Raw genomic sequence first — 22,077 nt, forward strand, 5'->3', positions numbered from 1 at the left:
CTTTCCTCAACCATAAAATGAGGATTAGTTAGATGATCAGTACCAGTTAGATGATTGCACCCTTCCAATTCTAAAATTCTGTGAGTCATTACACTTTAGAAAAAATGAGCTTGCTATGGTTTTAACTTAAGGAGTCGCTTGAATTTTAAGCCTTTTGTTTCTTATTGCAGAATGAAAGATTATGTCCCTTGTTAGAGCAATTTCAGGCATTGGCAAACTGTGCTCCTATAAAGGTTACCAGTGCCCTCCTAAGTGCTGATTCTAGTGACCTTTCTTTCCCTTTACCCTTTAAAAATTGTGAACACTAACCACATCTATTAGTGGTCGTCTTCTAAGTTGATCTCACTGATGATCCCCTTTACCTTCTTGTAATTCTCATATTTAGCTTCCATGACACACTTCTTTGTCCTCCTGCATTCTCCTAGGCTGCACTTCCATCTCCTTTGGTTCCTCTCTCTGTGTATCCTCCTTTGTTGCATCTCCTGTCTCTGTCCTTTATTGTTATCCATCCCAAACTTTTGTCTCACTGCTGAGATTCACGCGATTATTTACAACCTGGTCGTTCCATGGGCAGTTCACACTCAGCATGTCTAAAATAAACTCTCACACTGAACCTCGTGTCCCCACTTGGGATCCCTAAATCTGCTCCTCTTCCTCTGTTTCCTTAATTGACATCCTCATCATCTACCCAAGTTTTGTTCATGCAAGAAATTATATCCTTGGGACTTCCCTGGTGGTCCAGTGGTTAAGACTCCGTGCTCCCAATGCAGGGGACCCGAGTTCAATCCCTGGTCAGGGAACTGGATCCCACATGCATGCCACAACTGAGAGTTCGAATGCCACAACTAAAGATCCCACATGCAGCAACAAAGATCCCACGTGCTGCTACTAAGACCCAGTGCAGCCAAATAAATAAACAAAATTTTAAAAATTAAAAGAAAAAAAAGAAATTATATCTTTGACCTCAGATTTTTTTCTTTTTATCCCCCACATTCAGCTGGTCCCCTTACCCATTATTTCTAAATGCTTCTGGTTCATCTTCTCACCATCCCCATGGCAGAGGTACTTGTTTTTGGCTTGGGCTTTTGCAAAACTGTCCCTCCCAAGCTCTGCCTCCTATCTGTTGCCCAATCCACAGTGCTGCCACGTCTTTTTTTTTTTTAATTGGGGTATAGTTGTTTTACAATGTTGTCTTAGTTTCTACTGTACAGCGGAGTTCCCTGTGCTATACATCAGGTTCTCATTAGTTGCCTATTTTATACATATTAGTGTATATATGTCAGTCCCGATCTCTGAATTCATCCCACCCTCGGTGTTCATACGTTTTTTCTCTACATCTGTGTCTCTATTTCTGCCTTGCATGCCACTTCTTAAAATAAAGATCCAAACCTGTGGTGCTGGATCATCAAAAGTATTCTTTCCATAGGAGAATGATAATGCTGTGAGTGCAAATTCCAAGGAAAATGCAGTACCTCAAGTATCTAGCTAGAATCTTGACAGTGCTACGTCAAGCTAGTGTGCAAGATCAAAGACACTGCTGACAGGGCTGTTAGTTTGTAGAAAGAATATTTGGCAGTCAGAAAAAGTTCTATGCCCAAATGAATAAACAGTGGCAGTGCATTCTAGAACAGTGCTGTTCACTAGAAATATAAAATGGTCCTTTTTAATACACATTACAGAGTGTTTTACATGCTGAGTATATGCTCTGAATTGTTATCTTCCAACGGTTCTATGATCGTTGACCACGGGATCTTTGTTAGCTTCAGAATTACAGTGTAAAGCACATTATAGCAAAATCGTCTTATGTCTGGATACTTACAACCGTGGCCCTGGAAACCTGTCTGAAGATCACAAGTTTTTGAAGCTTTCTGGAAAACTCTCAGGTTAATCAACAAAGAGCGCAAGTAAATTTAAAAAGTGGTGCCTGCAGGCCACATACTAGTGGTGCAGATGTTTGGCACGCACTGCTCATGAGTTAAAGGATGTTGAAAGCACCAATGAAGTTTTTCCGAAAGTGAGAAAAACACGGTCCGGAATGTGAAGCAAACAGGCATCCTTTACTTTTCCTTCATGGAAAAGACAAATGAAGAGAATTCACAGAAGTTACAGTTGACCAATACACATGGGGAAAATGTGCAATTTCAGCTATAATCAAGCAAGTATGAATCAAACAAGGAAATGCCACTTTGCCTAGCAAAGTGGTTTTAAAGGACAGTAGTACTCCATACTGCTGAGGGTGAGGAGGGTACTCTTCCTTGGTGGTGAGGGCAAATTAATAAATACAGCCTGTCTGGAGAGGGAGCATAAAGTAATTACACTTCTAGGAACCAACCCTAAGAAAACAATGCAAAATGCCAAGTTTTAGGTATGAAGACATTTATTTGTACAAAGTACAACCTAAATATCCATCGATAGCAAAGTAGTTGAATTATGAATCTACACACCAATATATTACACAACCATGAAAAAAGGAAAAAGTGATATATAAGCATTAAGGCATGTAGCAAGGATACAAAAGTACTTTGTCGATTTTGAGTTTTTCAATTTTTATATAACAATTATATAAATCCAGGTAATTTGAAAGAAAACCACGATCCAGGTAATTTCCATTCATTTACCAGTCGTTACTTGGGCAAGTCACTCAGACCTTTTTGAGACAGTTCCCTTTGTAGAATGGCGATAATACCTAGCGGGATGGTTGGGGAGATTAAATGGGATCACTCGTCTAGAAAGGTACCAGGCCGGTGAGCAGGGTTCAGGGTCCGTCCCTTCCCTTTCCCTTTAGGTCATGGTTTCCTACATCTGGGGAAACTGCTCGGTCCCCAGCCTTGCTGCCTGAATGAGCAAGGGAAACAAATTACGGCGCCAGGCTTTTCTGTTAATCCCTCTCATGTCACCTCTCCGGCTGAGGGCGGCAAGGCCGTTTACGCGCCACGCCGGGGAGATCCGGACACCGGGCGGTCTCTGGGCGGCGACGTGCACTTCGAATCAAAACCGCGCCGGGGCGGGGCGGAACTCCGAGCAGGTTGCCGTCTCGCAAGGTTTGGACGTCCCCTCCCGGCTACAGCAAAGCGAGGCAAGAGAGCCGCGCGCACGCGCACACAGCGATCCGGTCTCCCGCCGGCGCGCGAGCGCTTCCCACGCCCAGTGCGCGAGTCCCCGCCCCTAGCCACGGCGCGCCAGGGGGGGGGGGCGAGGCGGGGCTTCGCGAGGAGCCACGGGACGCAGCACCAATCGCGGCGCTCCTCCGCCTCAGGGTTCGGTTTGAAATTCTGCGCAGGCCTAACGGCTCGCGGAACGGCTACCGGGAGTGAGACCGCCGGTGCTTGCGGGTGGTTGCTGCGCTCGGGCCCGCGTGGAGAGGGTCGGGGCCTCGACGCCCGCTCGCTTGGAGCGTCCACCATGAGGAGAAGGTGCGGGTTGTGGGGGAGTCGAGGGGGCGTGGGAGGGATCGGTGCCGGTGCCGGTCCCGGGTGCGGGGCGGTGGCGGGGCTGGGCGGAGTCCGAAAGGCCGCCTTAGGCCGTGGGCCGGGGTGTCTCGTTAACCGGCGCCCGAGTGAGGCTGGAAGAAGCCAGCCACGGTTGGGAAGTGGCGAGCCGGTGCACGGGCCGCGGGCCCTTGGCGGGGTGGAGGCCAGACCTGACGCGCGCCTTCCCCGGGGCCGCGGGCTCCCAAAGGCCCCGACGCCCGGGTGCGGGCCGAGCGCAGGTGCCCGGGAGAAGCGGCGGGAGGCCAGGCGGGCCCGCGGCGCACCCGGTGCGGGGCGGTCAGAGCTGGCGTCCGCGAGCCCCACCCTCTCCGCCAGCAAAGCGTCTCAGGTGCTGCTGCTTGGCACCGACGGCTTGTTCTAAGTCCTGAGTCTTTTATGGTCAGTGTTTCTAGTTTTTCTTTAAATAAAGACGTGCAGTTTTTAGTTTATCGTTGCTTTTCTATGTATCTGGGTTGCAGTGTTAACACTTTACTTGAATTGGAAAGATAGCTTGGTTTTCTTGCAAGTTGAAAAACTCCGATAAAGGAATCTTTTTCCCGTCGTTTTAACAACTTCTCAGGCAGTGCTGGGAAAGGAGTGTCCGAATTGAAATTGGGACCAGACGCACCACACTGCCACCTACCAGCCTATGACTTTGGGCAAAAATGTTGAATGTCAGTTTGCTCATCTCTAAAATAAAAATAATGCTCGTGCATAGGACTTTTGTGTTAAAAGCGATGCAGATGTTAACCTTATTTTCTATAAGTAGTGGGTGAAGCATTGTGATGATTCATTATTAAATAATTTATAGTTATTAGTCAAACTGATTGATGTATGGCTTTGTAAGTTTCCTCTTTCCATGATTACTAATTCCGACCGTTCTTTTTCAAATGCTTGCCCTCGTGAGAATGGGAATGTAGTACAAATCACTGGTACCATTGGAAAAACAGATCTCAGGTGTAAGGTTGTGGATTACAAATATCTTATATAAAAGACAGCACATTTAAGCTGCTGTGCGTTTCAGCTAATGACACATTTTGAGGACTAGTAAAATTTTAAATGACATTTTACAGGAAACTCTTACTCCAAGTCCATTAACAGTTTTTGGATTGTTCAGGCATCTACTGCTTTCAAGAAAGTAAATGAAGAGGGAGGAAAAGTTATCAATTAACTTTGGTTCCAGGCTGACAGATATAATTAGGCTTTAAAAGAGCAACTGGAATTACTCTACTAACAAAACTAGACTTTCAGGTAATCTGGATTTCAGGTATTCATATTTAGAGAGGACTGTGGGGCTTCCCTGGTGGCGCAGTGGTTGGGAGTCCGCCTGCCGATGCAGGGGACGCGGGTTCGTGCCCCGGTTCGGGAGGATCCCGCGTGCCGCGGAGCGGCTGGGCCCGTGGGCCATGGCCGCTGGGCCTGCGCGTCCGGAGCCTGTGCTCCGCAGCGGGAGAGGCCGCAGCAGTGAGAGGCCGGCGTACCGCAAAAAAATAAAAATAAAAATAAATAAATAGGACTGTGAGAAGTATGCCTGAGGAACATGATTACCAGAATGGTCACTGAATTGACTATTGGCTATCGATTTCTGAAGCAGGTTGTACAGAGGAGCTTAACAAAGCTTCTCTGGAGGGCTATTTAGGAAAAAATAGGACAGTGTATCAGTAGAATGCTGCCAGAAGGTAGGAAATCATTTAGAGGGTCATTTGGGATATCTTCCAGTCTAGTGACTTAAGTTCAAGAGACTGGAAAAATTGGCCCCCTTTTCAACCTCTGTATTCTTGGGTGGTATTCTTGTAAGCACCCTCAGTTTTTCAGTGATGTATTAAGAAAAAAGTCTCAAGTTTGCACCTTTTAGGGGATTACCTGAAACCGTTTAGAAAAGCACTACATAATTGTACCATGATGATTATTTTTGTAACATTTTTTATGCTTTTATTTTTAAAGTCTTATTGAAATTTACACTGTTGTGTTTAATGTATGCTGTACAGCAAAGTGATTCAGTTATACACATATATATTCTTTTTTTGTGTGGTATGCGGGCCTCCTACTGCCGTGGCCTCTCCCGTCAGGGAGCACAGGCTCCGGATGTGCAGGCTCAGCGGCCATGGCTCACGGGCCCAGCTGCTCCGCGGCATGTGGGATCTTACCAGACCGGGGCACGAACCCGTGTCCCCTGCATCGGCAGGCAGACTCTCAACCACTGCACCACCAGGGAAAACCCCTATTCTTTTTTTTAAACACTATTTTATTTATTTATTATTATTTTTAAATTTTATTTATTCATTTATTTTTGGCTGTGTTGGGTCCTCGTTGCTTCGCGTGGGCTTTCTCTAGTTGTGGCGAGCGGGGGCTACTCTTTTATTGTGGTGCGTGGGCTTCTCATGGTGGTGTCTTCTCGTTGTGGAGCACGGCTGCAGGCCCACAGGCTTCAGTAGTTGCGGCTCACGGGCTTTAGAGCGCAGGCTCAGTAGTTGTGGCGTACCGGCTTAGTTGCTCTGTGGCATGTGGGATCTTCCCAGACCAGGGATCGAACCCGTGTCCCCTGCATTGGCAGGCGGATTCTTAACCACTGCACCACCAGGGAAGCCCCACATCTTCTTTTTCCATTCATCTGTCAATGGACATTTAGGTTGTTTCCATGTCTTGGCTATTGTAAGTAGTGCTGCTGTGAACATAGGGGTGCGTGTATTTTTTCAAATTATAGTTAGTCTGGGTGTATGCCCCAGGAGTGGAATTGCTGGATCATATGGCAACTCTGTTTTTAGTTTTTTGAGGAACCTCCACACTGTTTTCCATAGTGGCTGCACCAACTTACATTCCCACCAATAGTGTAGGAGGTTTCCCTTTTCTCCACACCCTCTCCAGCATTTGTTATTTGTAGACTTTTTATGATGGCCATTCTGACCAATGTGAGGTGGTACCTCACTGTAGTTTTGATTTGCATTTCTCTAATAATTAGTGATGTTGAGCATCTTTTCACGTGCCTGCTGGCCATCTGTATGTCTTCTTTGGAGAAATGTCTATTAAGATCTTCTGCCCAGTTTTCGATTGTGTTGTTTGGTTTTTTTGTTGTTGAATTGTATGAGCTGTTGGTATATTTTGGAGATGAAGCCCTTACCTGTCGCATCGTTTGCAAATGTTTTCTCCCATTCTGTAGGTTGTCTTTTCATTTTTTATGGTTTCCTTTGCTGTGCAACAGCCTGTAGGTTTGATTAGGTCCCATTTGTTTATTTTTGTTTTTATTTCTATTGCCTTGGGAGACTGACCTAAGAAAACAATGGTACGATTTATGTAGGAGAATGTTTTGCTTATGTTCTCATCTAGGAGTTTTATGGTATCATGACTTATATTTAAGTCTTTAAGCCATTTTGAGTTTATTTTTGTGTGTGGTGTGATGGTGTGTTCTAACTTCATTGATTTACATGCAGCTGTCCAGCTTTCCTAACACTGCTTGCTGAAGAGACTGTCTTTTCCCCATTGTGTATTCTTGCCTCCTTTGTCAAAGATTAATTGTCCATAGGTGTATGGGTTTATCTCTGGGCACTGTATTCTGTTCCATTTATCCAAATGTCTGTTTTTTTGCCAGTACCATGCTGTTTTGATTACTGTAGCTTTGTAGTATTGTCTGAAGTCTGGGAGGGTTATGCCTCCTGCTTTGTTCTTTTTCCTCAGGATTGCTTTGGCAATTCTGGGTCTTTTATGGTTCCACATAAATTTTAGGATTATTTGTTCTATTTCTGTGAAAAATGTCCTGGATAATTTGATAGGGATCACATTAGATCTGTAGATTGAGTAGTATACCATGATAATTATTATTCACAGTGACTGCACTCAGGTGTTGTAAGATCATACAGCTTTTTTGAAACATCTTTATTCAAAAATTCTTCTTGAATGTTTATTATATATAAGACACCATTCTAAGTGTTGGGGATTCAGCAGTGAACACAACTGACATCCTTGCCCTTTAGAGGTTACATTTTAATAACAAAATAAAAAGGTAATAAGCAAATTTTACATTAAATGGTAATAAGTGCTATGGAGAGAAATCAAGCAGAGAAAGGGGATAAGTACTGAAGGTGTGGGAAAGGGGAGTTGCAGTGTTAAAGAGATTGGTCAGGAAAGGCCTCCCTGAGAAGGTGATCTTTGAGAAAAGATCTAAAGGCGGCAAGGGGCAAGCCATGGGACACCTAGGGGAAGACAGTCTAGGTTGAGGGAATAGCAAATGCCAGTGCCTGAGGTAGGATAGTGCCCGGTGGGTTCCCGAAAGAGCAAGGAGTCCAGTGTGACTGGAGTAGATTAAAGGGCTCTGGAGGCCTTTATAAAGGAAGAAGCTTTTCCTCTAAGATAAGGAATCACTGGAGGATTTTGAGGGCATGGAGGCTTGTGGCTTCTGGGCACACAATAAGTGTAAGGAGGCCAAGGCAGAAGCAGGGAGACCAGTTAAAAGACCAGGGTAGTGGTACAGATGAAGAGATGATAGTGGTGACCTGGACCAGGGAGGTAAAGGCAGAAGTGGGGAGGGGTGAGATTCTGGCTCTTTTTTTTTTCCTTCCCCTTAATATTTATTTAGGCCGCACCAGATCTTAATTGCGGCACACGGGATCTTTAGTTGCGACACGCGAACTCTTAGTTGCAGCATGCGTGTGGGATCTAGATCCCTGACCAGGGATCGAACCCAGCCCCTCTGCACTGGGAGCGTGGAGTCTTACTCACTGGACCACCAGGGAAGTCTTTTGAAAGTAAGGGTAATGGCAGGGATGTAAGAAAGAGGTGTCAGAATGATATAAGAATTAAACTCGTATAATTGGAATGTTGTGAAGAGTTTTTTAATTCTTTGAAAATTTTACTGTCTTCCAAAATATATAAACAGCTCATGCAGCTCAATATTAAAAAAACAACCCAATCAAAAAATGGGCAGAAGACCTAAATAGACATTTCTCCAAAGAAGACATACAGATGGCCAAGAGGCACATGAAAAGCTGCTCAACAGGGCTTCCCTGGTGGCGCAGTGGTTGAGAGTCCGCCTGCCGATGCAGGGGACACAGGTTCGTGCCCCAGTCCGGGAAGATCCCACGTGCCGCGGAGCGGCTGGACCCGTAAGCCATGGCCGCTGAGCCTGCGCGTACGGAGCCTGTGCTCCACAATGGTGAGAGGCCTGCGTACTGCAAAAAAAAAAAAAAAAAGCTGCTCAACATCACTAATTATTACAGAAATACAAATCAAAACTACAATGAGGTATCACCTCACACCAGTTAGAATGGGCATCATCAGAAAATCTACAAACAGCAAATGCTGGAGAGGGTGTGGAGAAAAGGGAACTCTCTTGCACTGTTGGTGGGAATGTAAATTGATGCAGCCACTATGGAGAATAGTATCGAGGTTCCTTAAAAAACTAAAAATAGAATTACCATATGACCCAGCAATCCCACTACTGGGCATACACCCAGAGAAAACCATAATTCAGAAAGAAACATGCACCCCAATGTTCATTGCAGTACTATTTAAAATAGCCAGGTCATGGAAGCAACCTAAATGCCCATCGACAGACGAATGGATAAAGAAGATGTGGTACATATATACAATGGAATATTACTCAGCCATAAAAAGGAACGAAATTGGGTCATTTGTAGAGACGTGGATGTATCTAGAGACTGTCATACAGAGTGAAGTAAGTCAGAAAGAGAAAAACAAATATCATATATTAATGCATATATATGGAACCTAGAAAAATGGTACAGATGAACCGGTTTGCAGGGCAGAAATAGAGACACAGATGTAGAGAACAAACGTATGGACACCAAGGGGGGAAAGCGGCAGGGGTGGGGTAGGGTGGTGGGATGAATTGGGAGATTGGGATTGACATGTATACACTAATATGTATCAAACAGATAACTAGTAAGATAGATAACTAATAACTGCTGTATAAAAAATAAATAAAATTCAAAAAAAAGAGAAAATTATATTGTCATGAGAACTGCTTCTAGAATACTTGGTAATTCCAAACACTTGTTAAAGTAATCAGCTCCAAGGGAGGGTTAACTTTTTCATTGTTACAAATTGTGTTTAGGCCCATCTGCTGGAGTTTAGCAGTCCATCTGCTGTATAGGTGTTTGTTTTGGTTTTAATTGAATTTGAGATCTATGAATTTTATCCCAATTTCATGTCATTTTATTTTGTAGAAGTAATTTGACTAAATGAATTAGCAATCATATCTGTTTTTCAAGTAAGTCACAAATTTCACAACTTCCTATTATGTGCCAGATTTTTTAAAATAACAGCTTTATTGAGATATAATCCTCATACTATACAATTCATCTATTTAACATGTCACAATTTAATATTTTTAGTATATTCAGAGTTGTGCAACTATCACTGCAGTCAGTTAACATTTTTATCATCCGTTTAAAAGCGTTCAGTCCCCTTTTCCCACCCACCTCCCTCCCCTGAATCCCAGCCCTAGGCAACTGCTAATCCACTTCTTTCTCTGTAGATTTGCCTATTCTGGATATTTCACATAAATGGAATCATGATATGTTCTCTTTTGTGACTGGCTTCTTTCACTTGGCATGTTTTCAAGGTTTATTGTCAAATATTATTCCATTGTATAGGTATATATTTACCTGTTCATTAGTTGATGGCCATTTGGGTTGTTTACACTGTCTTAGTTGTGGCATACGGGCTCCTTAGTTGCAGCTTGCTGGCTCCTTAGTTGCAGCAGGTGGGCTTCTTAGTTGTAGCATGAGAACTCTTAGTTGTGGCATGCATGTGGGATCTAGTTCCCTGACCAGGGATTCAACCTGGGCCCCCTGCTTTGGGAGCATGGAGTCTTAACCACTGGACTGCCAGGGAAGTCCTCTTGTAGGTTATTTTATTTTATTTTATTTTTTAATTTTTAAAAAAATATTTATTTGGTTGCACTGGGTCTTAGTTGTGGCACACGGGCTCCTTAGTTGTGGCTTGCTGGCTTCTTAGTTGTGGCTCACTGGCTCCTTAGTTGCAGCAGGTGGGCTCCTTAGTTGTGGCATGTGAACTCTTAGTTGTGGCATGCATGTGGGATCTAGTTCCCTGACCAGGGATTCAACCTGGGCCCCCTGCATTGGGAGCACAGAGTCTTAACCACTGCGCCACCAGGGAAGTCCCTCTTGTATAGGTTATTTTACATAAAATGCTAAAATTAGGATTTTGACTTGTGGGTTCTTTTGTCTTAAAAGTGAAGTGCAAAGGGATTATTTGTCTGAGGAAGCACTTTAGTTAAACTTGAGTTCATTGAGATTATATTAAATACCTTGATACCTGTTAACATTTCTAAAATGGAGTACAGTAAATTCTTTTTTTTTTTTTTTAATAATTATTTTTGGCTGCACCGGGGTCTTATTTGCGGCATGCACGTGGGATCTAGTTCCCTGACCAGGAATCAAACCCGGGCCCCCTGCACTGGGAGTGCCAAGTCTTACCCACTGGACCACCAGGGAAGTCCCTGTAAATTCTTTTAAACACTCTTCATTATGTGGGTATTGATAATTGGCCATCTGGTATAGGCAGCTGGTATTTGTGCAGAAGCTTTTATTGAACTAGGACAGGCAACCTTTGAATTGGGATTTCTTGGCTAGAGAAATGTCTTGGATGTGAATATATTAAAACCTAAGGAGGACTTCCCTGGTGGTGCAAGGTTGGGAATCCGCCTGCCAATGCAGCGGACATGGGTTCGAGCCCTAGTCCAGGAGGATCCCACATGCTGTGGAGCAACTAAGCCCATGCACCACAACTACTGAGTCCACGTGCCACAACTACTGAGTCCACGTGCCACAACTACTGAAATCCGTGCGCCTTAGAGCCTGTGCTCCACAACAAGAGAAGCCACTGCAATGAGAAGCCTGCACATCACAACGAAGAGTAGCCCCCGCTCGCCGCAACTAGAGAAAGCCAGTGCAGCAATGAAGACCCAATGCAGCCAAAAATAACATAAATAGAGAGAGAGAGGGAGGGAGGGAGAGAGGGAGAGGGAGAGAGAGAAGGAAGGAAGGAAGGAAGGAAGGAAGGAAGAAGTGAGCAGAAAAGAAAAAAAAAAGCCTATGGAGAAACTGATGTTCTTGGAGATCTAGGCTGGTGATTCAGAACCCCTGAATATGCTGCGACAGAGAGGGGGCCAGTGAGAGCCTCTATCCTCATCATTTGCACACAAAGAGCTTCAGTGACTTGTTGGAGGCCTCCTGGCTGACTGATAGAAAAGCACATCCAGAGTTTAGTCTCTCTGGTGCCAGAGTGGTCTCTGTTATCCAGGTGTACCAAGAAAGGAGAGAAAATCTCTTATTTAAATGCTGTGTGAAGCAGACTAAGCAAACTTTTTTAAGTAAAGGTTTTTTGAGAATTCCCTGGCGGGCAGTGGTTAAGACTGCGCTTTCATTGCTGAGGGCGCAGGTTCCATCCCTGGTCGGGGAGCTAAGATCTCACAAGTTGTGCGGTGAGGCCAAAAAAAAAAAGAAAACTAAAGTTTTTTTTGAAAGATAAAATACAAGGTACACAGTTAAATTTGTGCTTCAGATAAACAGTGAATAATTTTTAAATAAACTTTTTGTAATTGAAGTATAACATATATTCAGAAATGCACACAGATCAAGTGCAAACTTGATGAATTTTCATAAAGTCAGCACACGCTGTGTAACCACCCCTCCTGTGCCCTCCAAAAGTCACCACTTCCCAGGACAATGACAACCACTATCCTGACTTCTCAAAGCAAAGCTTAGTTCTGCCTGTTTTTGACTTTGTATAATTGGAATCACGTAGTGATAGATGCTTGCTTATCTGGCTGTTTTTCCTCTTCTTCCTCAACTTTTTGTTCTGTTTTTCCATCTTAGTTGTTTCTTTTACCTCCCTTTTTTTTTTTTTCTTTAAGATTTGAGGTATAATTTACATACAGTAAAATTGACTCATTTTACGTGTACAGTTTGAATTTTGGTCACTGTGTATAGTTATGTAATCACCATCACCATTAAGATCTAGAACCATTCTGTCACCCTAAAAATAGCTGCTGTATGCCCCTTTGCAGTTGATCCCCTGCCCCGATTCCAGGCAGTTCATTTGCTTTCTTTCGTTATAGTTTTGCCTTTTCTAAAATTTCATAAGGTAGAATCATATAGTATGTAGTCTTTTTGCATTTGACCTCTTTCATTTAGCATAGGTCAACATGATGTTTCTGAGATTCACCCATGTTTTTTTATTCATTGCTGTATTATTCCATGGTAGGAATGTACTGTTTCTCTATTCTGTTGATGGACATCTAGGTTGTTTCTACCTTTATGATATTATGAGTAGTGCTGCTTTGATCATTCTGGTACACACCTTTGGTACATATGTGTGCATTTCTACATATGTAGACATGGAACTGCTGGGTTCAGCTTTAGCAGATACTGCCAACAGTTTTCAAAGTGGTTGTACCAGTTCACACTCCAAGCAGTAGTATACGAAAGTTCTGGCTTTTCTGTATACTCACCAACACCTGATTATTTTTTAACTTTTAGTCATTCTATAAATTAATAGTTGTAATTTAAGAACAACAACAAGGCCACCTACTGAATGGGAGAAGATATTTGAAAATACCTGAGAAGGGGTTAATATTCCAAAATATACAGAGAACTTACACAACTCAACATTGAGAAGAACAAGCAACCTGATTAAAAAATGGGCAGAGGATCTGAATAGACATTTTTCCAAGGAAGACATACAGACAGTCAACAGGCACATGAAAAGATGCTTAACATCACTAATCAAAATGGAAATGCAAATCAAAACGACGATGAGATAATCACCTCACAACTGTCAGAATGACTATTATTAAAGACAACAGATAACGCGTATTGGTGAGGATGTGGAGAAAAGGGAACGCTTGTGCACTGTTGGTGGGGATATAAATTGGAGTAGCCACTATGGAAAACAGTATGGAGATTCCTCAAAAAATTAGAAATAGGGGCTTCCCTGGTGGCGCGGTGGCTGAGAGTCCGCCTGCTGATGCAGGGGACATGGGTTCGTGCCCCAGTCTGGGAAGATCCCACATGCCGCGGAGCGGCTGGGCCCATGAGCCATGGCCACTGAGCCTGCGCGTCCGGAGCCTATGCTCCGCAACGGGAGAGACCACAACAGTGAGAGGCCTGCATACCGCAAAAAAAAAAAAAAAAAATTAGAAATAGAACTACCATATGATCTATCAATTCCACTCCTGAGTATTTATCCAAAGAAAACAAAACACTTAATTCGAAAAGATATGTGCCCCTCTATGTTCATTGCAGCATCCAAGATATGGAAGCAACCTAAGTGCCCATCAGTAGATGAATGGATAAAGAATATGTGTGTATGTTTGTGTGTGTATGTATGTATGTGTGTCTGCATGCACACACACTGGAATATTACTCAGCCATAAAAAAAGAATGAATTCTTGCCATTTGTGACAACATGGATGGACTTACAGGACATTATGCTAAGTGAAATAAGTCAGAGAGAGATAGACAAATACCATGTAATTTCACTTATATGTGGAATTTAAAAAGATAAACAAATGAACAAACATAATAAAATGTAAACACAGTTATAGATACAGAGAACAAACAGGAATTTGCCAAGAGGGGTCGGGGGGTAGGGGGAGGAAAGAAATAGGTGAGGCAGATTAAGAAATACAAACTTCCAGTTACAAAATAAATGCATCACAGGTATGAAATGTACAGTGTGGGGAATATAGTCAATAACTATGTAATATCTTTGTATGGTGCCATATCATAGCTAGACTTATTGTGATCAGTTTGAAATGTATAGAAATATCAAATCACTGTGTTCTGTAACAGGAACTAACATAGTGTTATAGGTCAGTTATATTTCAAAAACAAACAAACTCATAGAAAAAGAGATTAGAGTCTTAGGTAGAGGCTGGGGGTGGGGAACTGGATGAGGGCAGTCAAAAGGTTATAAGGAATCAGTTTTAAGATAAATAAGTACTAGGGATGTAATATAGAACATGATAAATATAATTAGCACCACTGTATTTTTAAAAATACTTATTTATTTTATTTATTTATGGATGGCTGCGCCGGGTCTTCTTGAGGCATGCAGGATCTTTAGTTGCAGCATGTGGACTCCTAGCTGCGGCATGCACTTGGGATCTAGTTCCCTGACCTGGGCCCCCTGCACTGGGAGCGCCGAGCCTTATCCACTGGACCACCAGGGAAGTCCCAGCACCACTGTATGTTATTTATGAAAGTTGTTAAGAGAGTAAACCCTGTGAGTTCTCATCACAGGCAAAAAAATTTTTTTTCTATTTCTTTAATTTTGTACCTATATGAGATGATGGATGTTTACTAAACTTATTGTGATAATTACTTCATGATGTATGTAAATCAAATCACTATGCTGTACACCTTAAACTTATACAGTGCTATATATGTCAATTATAGCTTAGAAAAACAGGAAGGGAAAAAAATGAGTAACTAAATTGCCAGCTATTTTATAGGACCTGACATTTTTGTTTGTTTTTTCTTTAATAAAAGCATTTAAAATTCTGTATTGTACTGCCATAGGTAGAATCATTGATCAAAGTCCAGATTCTGAGTATTATTCAGAAGATTGAATTTCCACACTGAATTGATAATATGATACTGGATTTTGCTTTGCCAGTGTTTTGGTGTTTGGAGGCAGAAGGATAGGGGAGTGTTCAAGATGAGTTAAGCTGAATGCTTGTTTTAGCCTTGAGCCCACTGCGAAACTAGTTTGTTTAGTTTCTGTAAATACTGCTTTTAGTCTGGAGGCAGTGGCTCATGTAGCTGGTTCTCTTTTGCTTTTTAGTGAGGTGCTGGCAGAGGAGTCCATAGTATGTCTACAGAAAGCCCTGAATCACCTTCGGGAAATATGGGAATTGATTGGGATTCCAGAGGACCAGCGGTTACAAAGAACTGAGGTCGTAAAGAAGCATATCAAGGTGAGTTGAGTAATACTGATCTCTTTGTAGTGGGACAGGGGTAAGGATGTTGGTGTCTCATCTAAGATAGCATATAGAAGTGACACTAGGATGTCACAGGCTCCTCCTTGTTTTTTGTTTGTTTGTTTTGGCCGCGCCGTGCAGCATATAGGATCCTAGTTCCCCAACCAGGGATTGAACCTGTGCCCCCTGCATTGGGAGCACAGAATCTTAACCACTGGACCGCCAGGGAAGTCCTGGTTTTGTTTAAGTCCTTCCTTTAAAATTTGAAATTATGAGGGTTTTGGTGTTGTTTGTTGTTTGAGGCCAATGGGGAAAACACCCGAAACTTTTATGGGACTGTTTCATCTCTCGTAGGACCTCCTGGATATGATGATTGCTGAAGAGGAAAGCCTGAAGGAAAGGCTCATCAAAAGCATAGCCATCTGCCAAAAAGAGCTGAACACTCTGTGCAGTGAGCTACATGTCGAGCCATTTCAGGTACATGGCAGGGTGTCAGGGGATCGATCCTGCCTGGGTCTGAGATTTAGGGAAGAACTTTGATTTGGGGCTACAGGTGGAAAGCTTCCTTGTAGGGCTGATACTGGACATGAGAAATGGGAAAAATGTGCTGCCTAGTTACTTGGTTCCAGCAAAGCAGTTTTCACTTACGTGAAGAGTTGCCCTGTTGAGAGGTGAAGCAGCTAAGTGTTGAAATGTTTTAATCAAAAACAAGCCTCTAACTATCAATTTGTAGGACACAAAAACTTTTTTGAACTCTGAGCTAGGCATAGATGATATCATTCCATTCTTTCTTTGAAAGAAAATGAAGAGAACTACTTAGGATACAAAAGTGACTAGTGATATAAGGAAAAACCCAAAAAACCTGCCTCTGTGGATTTTTTCATACCCGAAAGCTACACATCACTGAACTAGCCAGAATGGCCACTTGAGAAGAGATGTCTCCACAGCTGGAATATCAAGAGAGCGTAGTCAAATTCAGGGCATGCCATGTTTATCTGTGTACCTTGCTGAGAGGTTGCTGTCCTGTGGTCCAGCACAAATCGGACTTAAATGAGGACACCAGCAAGCATGACATGAATGACAGAGGGACCCCAAAACATATCCCTGGTTAGAACTGGTAAAAACAGTGTTGGGATCATAAAAATGAAGACAAACGTGGAGATTGGGAAGGTAATTAGAATAGATGTGGGTGCAAGGACAGCACACAGTGGCTAACGTGGTACCAATAAGGTCTCAGGTCCCTCTCCCTGTTACAGAAAGAACTGCCTGGGTATCTCAGTGGAGTCAGCCTAGGAGGAGGAGACTGTCTAAAGGGTTAAGGCTAATTCATTTCTGGTAGCCAAGAACAGTCAGGCAGACTGTGACATCAGTAGAGCTTCCTGAAATCAACACAAATGGCATAAATATCATTGATTTTGGACAAATAGTTTCTTTAGTCTTTTTTTTTAAATTTTCAATATGAAATTGGGTGAGAAGTTAGATATACAGTGGTACATCTCCCTTAAATTATATGACAGTTCTTAGTTCACCAATGTTGAATAAAATTTATAGGACATAACTGCCACTTGTTTTTTCTCCTGCTTATCAGTTAGGAATAGAGCAAGGAGTACTAAATTGATTTTTATTGGTTGAGTGATGTTTAGGATTATTGGGGTAAACATTTAGTTAGGAGCTAAATATACTACCCTGTAGCTAATTCAAAATAAGCTTTTCAACCAATTTTTACCTCTTGTAAAAGTGCCCTGGTACCTTTCCTTACTGGGGACCTTTGTTAGGGGACCCTCTTTGTGCCATATTCTGTTAGCTGTAAGTTGATTTATTTGTAAGTTTAACTAAAAGTCTGTCATTCTAGTCCTCTTTCGTTGTCTTCTCTTCCTTTGAAGAAATCCGCTTGGAACCTTAACACAATAGTACATTGTCTCATATAGGAAGAAGGAGAGACGACCATCTTGCAGCTAGAAAAGGATTTGCGCACTCAGGTAGAACTGATGAGAAAACAGAAAAAGGAGAGAAAACAAGAACTGAAACTACTTCAAGAACAAGATCAAGAACTGTGTGAAATTCTTTGCACGCCCCACTATGACATTGACAGCACCTCAGTTCCCAGCTTAGAAGAGCTGAGCCAGTTTAGACAACACGTGGCAACTCTGAGGGAAACAAAGGTGTGCTTACATTCATAGTTCCTAAAAGTCATTTGACTTTCCTCTAGGTATCTTGTAATCTTTTTTTTTTTTTTAATAGGCATCTAGGCATGAGGAGTTCGTCAACATAAAGAGACAGATCATACTGTGTATGGAAGAATTAGAACACACACCAGACACAAGCTTTGAAAGAGATGTGGTCTGTGAAGATGAAGATGCCTTTTGTTTATCTTTGGAAAATATTGCAACACTACAGAAGTTGCTACAGCAGGTAATGTCTACTCAAATTATGGCCTGGGATCTCCATAGTATCCAGCAATCTGAGAAAACTGCAGCTTTTTCCTTTAAGATAATGAGATAGGGCTTCCCTGGTGGCCCAGTGGTTAGGAATCCACCTGCCAGTGCTGGGGACACGGGTTCGATCCCTGGTCCGGGAAGATCCTACGTACCGCGGAGCAACTGAGCCCATGCGCCACAAGTACTGAGCCTGCGCTCTAGAGCCTGCCAGCCACAAATACTGAGCCTGTGCGCCTAGAGACTGTGCTCCACAACAAGAGAAGCCACCACAATGAGAAGCCCTCACTGCAACGAAGAGTAGCTCCCTCTAGCCGCAACTAGAGAAAGCCTGCATGCAGCAATGAAGACCCAATGCAGCCAAATAAAAAAAGACAATAGTATTATTTGAAACACAACCTTGATTTTTTTTAAACAAAAACCTTAATTTATATATAGCTCTGAGAATGTGAAATTGAGTTTTTTTTAAAATGTTTATTTATTCATTCATTCATTTAGGCTGCGCTGGGTCTTTGTTGTGGCACGCAGGATCTTTTTTAGTTGCGGCCTGTGGATTCCTTAGTTGCAGCATGTGGACTCTTAGTTGCGGCATGCATGCGGGATCTAGTTTCCTGACCAGGGATCGAACCCTGGCCCCCTACATTGGGAGCAGGGAGTCTTACCCACTGGACCATGAGGGAAATCCCCTGAAATTGAGGTTTTTGGATGAAATAATAATAGTCATTTGAATTAGCTTAGTGTTTAATTGAAATTTTTTTTTTTTTTTTTTTTTTTTTTTTTTGCTGTGGGCCTCTCACTGTTGTGGCCTCTCCCGTTGTGGAGCACAGGCTCCGGACATGCAGGCTCAGCGGCCATGGCTCACGGGCCTAGCCGCTCCGCGGCATGTGGGATCTTCCTGGACCGGGGCACGAACTCATGTCCCCTGCATCGGCAGGCGGACTCTCAACCACTGTGCCACCAGGGAAGCCCCCCCAAAATTTTTAATTAAAAATTTGAATCCTAATTCTTGGGGTCTGAGATCCTACCATAATGACAGCCTTACAGTTTGTTTTCAGAAGTCATGAAAACACACCTCTTCACAGTCTTGTAAAAGTGCTTCTTCTCCATGTGGGTACAGATGTGTCTCTGTAGGAGGCCAGAGGGCCAGTTTTCTCTGTGCTGCTGTCTTTGCTATAACCACTGGCTTTCCTTGCTACAGCTGGAAATGCGAAAATCACAAAACGAAGCAGTGTGTGAGGGGCTGCGTGCTCAGATACGAGAACTCTGGGATAGGTTGCAAATACCTGCAGAAGAGAGAGAAGCTGTGGCCACAGTTATGACTGGGTCAAAGGCCAAGGTCCGGAAAGCGGTAAGAAACCCAAAGGGCGCTGGGTCAGCATTTTGGTGTCAAGTCTGATGTCTTTACCAGCTTCTGCCTTGAGTGAGCCTGTTTTTAAGACAAGCGTCAGAAAAGAGTGGCAGTAGCCTGCTCATCTTTTATCTTTCGCGTATGTTTCTTAGATTTCTGGCTCCTATGATATCATCGTTATAAAGAGTGTTGACTTACCTCTGTGGTTTTGTATTGTAATTTTATTAAAAAGGGGGAAAATATTTTGCAAACCTATGTGAATATATAAGTATGACAAGCACTTTTAACAGGTCTCTTTGTTTCAGCTGCAATTAGAAGTGGATCGGTTGGAAGAACTGAAAATGCAAAACATGAAGAAAGTGATTGAGGCAATACGACTGGAGCTGGCTCAGTACTGGGACCAGTGTTTTTATAGCCAGGAGCAGAGACAAGCTTTTGCCCCTTACTATTCTGGTTCGTACAGAAGTGTCGCTCTTCATGTGGCCTGCTCACTTGTCTTTTACAAGTGCAGACATTCACTGGGAAGTATTTCCTCTACTGAACAGACATTGCTACCTTTCCAGGCCATTCAGCATAAACTGCCATTCCTGTTCAAATAAGCATTTGCAAATGCTATTGGGAAATAAGGGATCTCTTGGTTTCTGAAGCAGAATATCTCTGTAGCATGTAGTTGTGAAGCTCAAGTTTAGCAGGAGCTTACTCTGTGCCAGGCGCAATGTCAGACTCTTAACAGGATTATCTGACTTAATTCTCATGTCAAGAGATGAGGACACTGAGGCACATAAATGTTGAACAACTTAACCCAGAGACACACAATAGGTAAATGGCAGAGCCCACATTTGAGCCCACGAGGTATGACCCCAGGGCCCAATGGAATTCTAGTCTGACCTGAACTGAATATAAAGATGAAGCCGTCTTTACTAAATTCAACATTTTTGGACATTTTCTGTGACTCAGCCCTCTGTTGGGCAGGGTGGAAAGGAAGAATATGAAAGAAACCTAAGACAAGGCAAGAGATGACAGAGTTTTGAGAATCTTAGTCCTTTTAGTCCACACCCTAGTCCCTTAGTCTCTAGTCCCACCAGCCTGATTGGGACAAACCTGGCTTTTATTATCCACAACATACACTTACTCGTGTGTCATTTTTACTGTAAGGAAGAAAATTCTGTTTCCATTTTAGGGGGATGAAGGATTAGTAAATTGGGATACTAAACACTAGAGGGATTTTTTAAAACTACTGGGCCTATATCTTGCAGAGGACTATACAGAAAATCTGCTTCAGCTCCATGATGCCGAGATTGTGCAGTTAAGAAACTACTATGAGGTTCACAAAGAACTCTTTGAAGGTGTCCAGAAGTGGGAAGAAAGCTGGAAGCTTTTCTTAGAGTTCGAGGTACTGCCTTAGTTTTTGTCTGTTTTCCTTAGATTACAGTGAAGTGTTAAGAAAGCGTCCCCTGTATAGAGTCAGAGGCCTGTTTCCTTTGCTCTTGACCAGGTTTCTAATACCATCTTTATCATTAAGTCTATAAACTACTGCTAACCCATCTGTATTTGTCAAGCTTATATGCAGAAACATGTAAGAGAAAACCCCAAAATTAATGCCTTCAATAAGGTTGAAGTTTCTTGCATAAAGGAAGTCTAAAGGTAGGCAGTGCAAGGCAGGTATGGCTATTCCACAGTCAGGGGGTCCCAGGCTTCTCCAGCTCATAGCTCCTTTACCACTAAGGGGTGGATCTTATCTTCCGGTCCAGGGTGGTTCTAGAGCTCCCACCATAGCGTTTCAGGCAGTGTGGTGGAGGAGGGAACACAGAAGGCATTGCCCCTCCACCCCCTCTAAGAGGTTTTCCCAGGCTCTTTTCACAGCACTTCTGCTTAAATGCCACACCAACTACTGGCGAGGCTGGGAGAATCACTATCGCAGATAAATTCAGGCTCTATTACTAAGGAAGGAGAGAAAAATGGATGTTGAGGCAGGCAACTAACATTCTGTACTCTTCCAACTTTTGTTATTAGAAAATTGCCTGGGTATTTGGGGCACATTTGTGTACTCTGAATTCCTTTTGTTTTGATAGACTTAGCACGAGTCGATTTCCCTTAGAGCATTTTAGAGCTCAGAACTGGGACTAGGACGAGGCAAGTGAGGCACCTTGGGCACGAAGTTCAAGGAGACTCACTGTCAGGTTCATACTGGTCCTATTAGAGCTTGAACAGGCCTTTAGAGAATCCAGAGTTTAACTCCTTCAAGTTTCCAGGCAAGAAACTAGGACTCAGAAGTGGAAAAAACTGTGAGAGCTCACAGCTGTTTAAGAGCAAGTGTTCTAGTCCTCAGTTACCTCTTACTTCTGGTTGAAAGCAAGGAGTAATAAAAGTCAGTGAAGAGCTCAGCCATAAACAAGAATTAAATTTTGCCTTTTGCAACAACATGGATGGATCTATAGGGTATTATGCTTAGTGAAATAACTCAGAGAAAGGCAAATATTGTATGATACCACTTATATGTGGAATCTAGAAAATAAAACAAACTAGTGAATATAACAAAAAAGAAACAGACTCACAGATACAGAGAACAGACTAATGGTTACCAGAGGGGAGGGGGAAGGGGGGGCAATAAAGGGGTAGGGGTTTAAGAAGTACATACTATTATGTATAAAATAAATAAGCTACGAGGATATATTGTACAGCATGGAATGTAGCTAATATTTTATAATAACTATAAATGGAGTATAAACTTCAAAAATTGTGAATCACTGTGTTGTACACCTGAGACTTTTACTGGAAATCAACTATACTTCAGTGTAAAAAAAAAACATGTGTGCGCACACACACACACACACACACACACACACACATAAAGGCAGTAAA

At 42.8% G+C, this 22,077-nt stretch overlaps 2 protein-coding genes across 12 annotated transcripts in view; one reads left to right on the forward strand and one right to left on the reverse strand.

Moving 5' to 3' along the window:
* The first annotated feature begins 3,236 nt into the window (after positions 1 to 3,236).
* The window catches only part of PRC1 (protein regulator of cytokinesis 1), a 29,175-nt gene continuing 10,334 nt past the window's right edge, over positions 3,237 to 22,077 (forward strand). For 2 of the 4 annotated variants that reach the window (XM_067697068.1, XM_067697047.1), the window contains exons 1-8: positions 3,237 to 3,413; positions 15,297 to 15,429; positions 15,787 to 15,909; positions 17,361 to 17,594; positions 17,674 to 17,844; positions 19,066 to 19,215; positions 19,521 to 19,668; positions 20,472 to 20,608. In XM_067697068.1, the coding sequence (XP_067553169.1) occupies positions 3,403 to 3,413; positions 15,297 to 15,429; positions 15,787 to 15,909; positions 17,361 to 17,594; positions 17,674 to 17,844; positions 19,066 to 19,215; positions 19,521 to 19,668; positions 20,472 to 20,608 (1,107 nt within the window). In that variant the 5' untranslated portion in view covers positions 3,237 to 3,402. The remainder of the gene's footprint in view (positions 3,414 to 15,296; positions 15,430 to 15,786; positions 15,910 to 17,360; positions 17,595 to 17,673; positions 17,845 to 19,065; positions 19,216 to 19,520; positions 19,669 to 20,471; positions 20,609 to 22,077) is intronic. The other 2 variants (XM_067697037.1, XM_067697058.1) reach the window with 2 other exon arrangements.
* Positions 7,322 to 22,077, reverse strand: part of RCCD1 (RCC1 domain containing 1) — a 48,543-nt gene continuing 33,787 nt past the window's right edge. For 4 of the 8 annotated variants that reach the window (XM_067697159.1, XM_067697110.1, XM_067697080.1 and 1 more), the window contains one exon: positions 7,322 to 8,632. In XM_067697159.1, coding sequence (XP_067553260.1) covers positions 8,454 to 8,632 — 179 coding nt within the window. In that variant the 3' untranslated portion in view covers positions 7,322 to 8,453. Of the gene's footprint in view, positions 8,633 to 10,742; positions 11,956 to 12,300; positions 17,418 to 18,939; positions 19,066 to 19,159; positions 19,294 to 22,077 lie in introns of those variants that run through there. The other 4 variants (XM_067697120.1, XM_067697140.1, XM_067697149.1 and 1 more) reach the window with 4 other exon arrangements.

The sequence above is a fragment of the Pseudorca crassidens genome, chromosome 1 (assembly GCF_039906515.1).
Source record: "Pseudorca crassidens isolate mPseCra1 chromosome 1, mPseCra1.hap1, whole genome shotgun sequence".
Classification (NCBI taxonomy): domain Eukaryota; kingdom Metazoa; phylum Chordata; class Mammalia; order Artiodactyla; family Delphinidae; genus Pseudorca; species Pseudorca crassidens.